Source organism: Rutidosis leptorrhynchoides, chromosome 2 (assembly GCF_046630445.1).
Source record: "Rutidosis leptorrhynchoides isolate AG116_Rl617_1_P2 chromosome 2, CSIRO_AGI_Rlap_v1, whole genome shotgun sequence".
In the NCBI taxonomy this organism is placed as follows: Eukaryota; Viridiplantae; Streptophyta; class Magnoliopsida; order Asterales; family Asteraceae; genus Rutidosis; species Rutidosis leptorrhynchoides.
In genome coordinates this window covers 684,879,726-684,884,703 of record NC_092334.1, presented here as the reverse complement: position 1 = coordinate 684,884,703, position 4,978 = coordinate 684,879,726, and the positions used below count along the sequence as shown (strand labels likewise).

At 33.7% G+C, this 4,978-nt stretch overlaps 1 protein-coding gene across 1 annotated transcript; it reads right to left on the bottom strand.

Annotated features, from left to right (window-relative positions):
• Nucleotides 1–1,528: 1,528 nt before the first annotated feature.
• On the bottom strand, nt 1,529–2,839 carry LOC139890326 (protein ALP1-like). The gene is made up of 2 exons (XM_071873215.1): nt 2,728–2,839; nt 1,529–2,190 (listed from the first exon to the last, which is right to left on the bottom strand). The coding sequence occupies exons 1-2, from the start codon at nt 2,837–2,839 to the stop codon at nt 1,529–1,531; spliced, it is 774 nt and encodes a 257-aa protein (XP_071729316.1).
• Nucleotides 2,840–4,978: the final 2,139 nt, after the last annotated feature.

Here is a 4,978-nt window from a genome sequence, read left to right as displayed (position 1 = left end):
TTGCTACAGTAAAACACTAATTGCTACAGTAACACTATTTGCTACAGTAAACACTATTTGATGTCGACGAACTAGCAAACAAAAATGGATAAGGCGGCCATGCGATCGCATGGCAAAAACACTGAAAACTCATGCGATCGCATGAGCTACAGTAAATGGAAATATGCCTATAAAAAGGTAGTTTGCTCGACGAATTTATTACACCATCTTTCTTTTCTCTTCTTCTGTACGTAAATTTTATATTTATAATTATAATTATAATTTTAATTTTAAGTTTAATAATAATAAAGTATATTCGAGGGTATTTTTAATTCGGGTTTCAAACCGCTTTAAGCTAAGGAAATATTGGGTATTGTTCGGGGTATTGTTCTTGAATCCAAGGCCAACCATACAGTCGTCTACCATCATTACGTCTACACAATTTGCCTACAATATTGAGTCTCAATATTGAACTGTGAGTTTATAGATCCCTTTTTAAATACTTTAAATATTTTTGGGCTGAGAATACATGCAATTTATTTTAAACGCAATAAGACACGAGTACATACTAAATTCTACACTGAGTTAAACCGAAAATCCCTTAGCTTTGGTAACTAGTAGCTGCCAGTACATAGGATATGGACTGGTGGGCGCGAATAATTGTATATGGATCCATAGGGCTTGACATCCCCGTCCGAGCTAGAGCGCTAGCCTTTTAACGGACGTATGTTATTTGAGTTTAAGACACGTTGGTTTGCGTGTATTAAAACGAATGGGGTAATTATCACTATAGCATTAAGTTTAGTTACCAGGGTGCTCTGTTACGTAGAATCTATTGATAAACTTTTGATGAAATCTTGTGGTCTATCTTTATATATATTTATGACTCGAGCAAGTAAACCTATAACTCACCAACATTCGTGTTGACCTTTTTAGCATGTTTTATTCTCAGGTCCTTAGACTACTTCCGCTGTGATGTGCTTGTTGCCTGCATGGAGTCTCTCATGCTTTGTACAAAGTTTATTGTATTCAAAATAAAACTGCGTTGTGTAATAAATAATTGGACTGTGATGTCAACCTGTAAATTAAAGACTTATGTATTTCGGGGTTTTACTTATGCCTAAGCACTCGCCCACATATTTATAACTTTCTATGTTTAGAAAGTCACTTATTTTAATGAATGCAATATTTTATCAAAACGTATCATATAGAGGTCAAAACCTCACTGTGGAATCAATGATTAACGTGCCGCATCAATAGCGATTTTGACAGGTCGTTACACTCCAGGGTTTCAGCAACACGATCCACGTGAATTCGAAGATTGATGATTGTGTTTGTTGAAAATAACCGTTAGGAATAATGTAATCGTTTTTAGGAACTAAGTTTATTTTCTATTTATAAGAAATAATGTAATCGTTTTACGAATTATTATAATAAACTGCTATATTTTATGATTACCAATCCATCATTACAACTAAACATGAATTACATTAATTGAAACTACATAATTTTAAAAATTCATTAACCAAACTATAATATACATAACAAATTATTCATTATTATTAGCAGACCGAAAATAAGGTGATAAGTTCCAAACGTGTTCGGTTAAATCTGCCTTTAATTGTTGGTGAACTTGCTTGTCTCTTATTTCCTTAACCCTTGCATCTCGATCCCTCAAATCCCGTTCCAACCTTCGTGGTGGGTTCCTTTCTATCATTCTTTCTTCTCTCCTTTCAATAGCAAAACCGTTATTTTCCTGAATCATGTTATGTAATACAATACAAGCATACATATGTCTTCTAATTTTGTTGAAGTCTTTAGATCTCGCCGGAGTCTTTAACATTGCAAATCTACCCTGTAATACTCCAAATGCACGCTCAATATCTTTCCTTGCACTTTCTTGAAAACGTTTAAATTTTTTACGTGGTTCGTTAATTGAATTATGAGGCGCTTTTACCAACATGGCCCAATCTGGGTATATACCATCGCCTAGGTAATACCCGTTTTCATAGTGACGCCCGTTGACATCAAATGGTGAAGGTGGAGCCGTTCCATCTTTTATAGAGTTGAAAATTGGTGATGCATTTAGAACGGTAATATCATTGTTTGAACCTGCCATACTAAAGAATGCATGCCATATCCACAAATCTTGTGAGGCGACTGCTTCAAGCATTACAGAAGGCCCTTTTTGATCACCTCTTGTGTATTGCCCTTGCCAACCAACAGGACAATTCTTTCACTCCCAATGCATACAATCTATACTACCAAGCATACCCGGTAAACCATGTTTTTGTTCGTGAAAATTATAAAGTCTAGCGATATCTTGGGCAGTGGGTTTTCGCAAATATTCTCTAGCAAACAAATGAAATACGCATTTGCAGAAATAATCTAAACATAAAGCGGCCGTTTTCTCACCTATTTTTATATATTCGTTAAACAAATCGGGTGTAGTTCCATACGCCATTTGACGTATGGCAGTTGTACACTTTTGAAGAATCGTCAAACTTTGATGACCTGTTGCATCGGGACGTTCCCGAAAAAACAAAAAATATTCAGGAATATTGGTACTATTAAAATTAGATATACCTTCCACAATTCGGAGAAATAATTGACGACTCATTCGATAACGTCTCTTAAATTTATTTTCGAAATACATTGGTGTCTCCGAAAAATAATCATTATATAACCTTATAGCAGCATCTTCACGATCCCTAGCAATATAAACCCGGCTTCGAGGGAATCACGAACTGCTTGCTTCTCCATCGACTTCTTCTTCCGTTAAACTATTAAAAAAACTAACAATTTTTTCATCATCGGAATCATCATCAAGAAACTCGAGCATCTTGTAAGTATCTTCCATTTTGAAAAAAAAACTAAAATTGTTGTTTGTATGTTATTTGATTAAAATAAAAGAATGGAAGTATGATTGATAAAGTTTGTGTGTTAAAAATTCATGTAAATGTACATATATATATATATAGAAAAAAAAATTACTGAATTTTTTTTTATATGCAACGGCTAATAGAAACAGACGAACCAGAGCTCGCCACGTGTCACCAACACCCGTTACCCTTCCCGTTTCTTCTCCCCAAACGCCAAAGTGACGGCACCAAGTACCGCCTTGTTACGGCGCCTCTGCGGCGTTTCTTCTCCTCCACGTCGGAAGTGATGGCGTCTCCCACCACATATACAAATGGTCTAACAAATTGTACAATCTTTTACAAAACACTTTATGAACATATGTACAAACTTTGAAACATATTGTACAACCTTTATATAATAATTGTATTTTAATTTTTTAAATGATTTCAAGAGACATTTGTTATTACTGATGATTATTATTAAAAATATAAATACTTCATTTTTAAGCAAACTTTATTATTATAATTATAACTATAATTATTATATTATTATTATTATTCAAATACAGATTTCCTTTACGGATATTAATTACGTTACATATTTTTACGAAATACATGTCTCAATTAAAGATTGTAATGTAGGCTTTTATGATAAAGAAAATAATAATTGTAATGAAAATTAGAAGAGAATGGTGGAAGAATAAATGTAGTTCATTTATCCAAACTAAATTAAGTACATCAATAAATAACGAGAAGTTTTTTAGTCAAAATCCGTGGTTCCACGGATCATTAAAGTAAATACCTTTAACATCTACATTCACTTAATACTTAAAACATATCATTAAACTGTTTCGTTTAAACAATCCCGTGATTCCACGGGTAATTTCACTAGTTATACTATTATTAGCTTTTCATATAAGACTATTCCTAACCGTGACTGTGATGTCAGAGTCGAATTGCACTTTTTGATGAAAAAGTGGGTTTTTGACTGTGACTGTATTTGACACCCGTTAACCCAAAATGTCATTTATCCAAACTAAATTAAGTACATCAATAAATAACGAGAAGTTTTTTAGTCAAAATTCGTGGTTCCACGGATCATTAAAGTAAATACCTTTAACATTTACATTCACTTAATACTTAAAATATATCATTAAACTGTTTCGTTTAAACAACCTCGTGATTCCACGGGTAATTTCACTAGTTATACTATTATTAGCTTTTCATATAAGACTATTTCTAACCGTGACTGTGATGTCAGAGTCGAATTGTGCACTTTTTGGTGAAAAAGTGGGTTTTTGACTGTGACTGTATTTGACACCTGTTAAATGGCGACACATCATCTGACGAGCTTGATTTCACGCCGGGTTAGTATCGGTCTAAAGGGAAAAAGAAGGGAGGATGGAAATAACTTGTGATATACTAACAATCACACGCTATGTTCCAATGCTAGAATACATGAACACGTGAAAATAGATCGAAAGCGTGTAATCATCCACATAAAAAACCAAAATACTATCAATAGTTTTTTCCTAAAAAATCAATATCCAAATTTTGAAATAACCTCGCCGATCTTAATTACAGTTTGTACAGCGAACAAAATTACTTAACAGTAACCTTAATATTATACGGAGTACATGCAATTTGGTTGTCTTATAATTAAAAAAACACATACAATGCGTGGTCTAAGAATCACCTTCTTTTAGTTGATCAGTTCGATTCATCATAGTCAACTGAACCGGCTGAATCGGTTGAATCTGCAAAGTTTTCATTTCGAACCCACGTCTCTTTCATAAATTTACGTTCACTTCTTGATCTCGGCGGCAACTTTTCACCACGGGTAACGGTGGGTCTAACTCTTTGGTCACCACATCTTTCACAATATCATGATCATAAAGTTCACTACTTGTAGTCATATGATGAAATTTATTCTTGTTAATTGGGATTCCACCTCTACCATTACAACTTTTACTTCTTTTCGTACCACATTTGTTAAAATTGTTGATAGAAGCATTAGCATTAATTTCAATTGCCGGAGCAATCAAGTTTTTACTAGAAAACAATTTGTGAAGCTTGTTGTAACGGATGGGATGGATCGATGACTTGATGTTTGTGGAATCGTATAAGCTATAAGAACG

What these genes read in the sequence shown, in the direction of transcription:
- LOC139890326 (XM_071873215.1), bottom strand. Translation starts at nt 2,839, where the DNA reads ATGGAAGATACTTACAAGATGCTCGAGTTTCTTGATGATGATTCCGAT. An exon ending in AGTCGATGGAGAAGCAAGCA is followed by an intron (nt 2,191 to 2,727) that starts GTTCGTGATTCC and finishes TTGGTTGGCAAG; the next exon opens with GGCAATACACAAGAGGTGAT.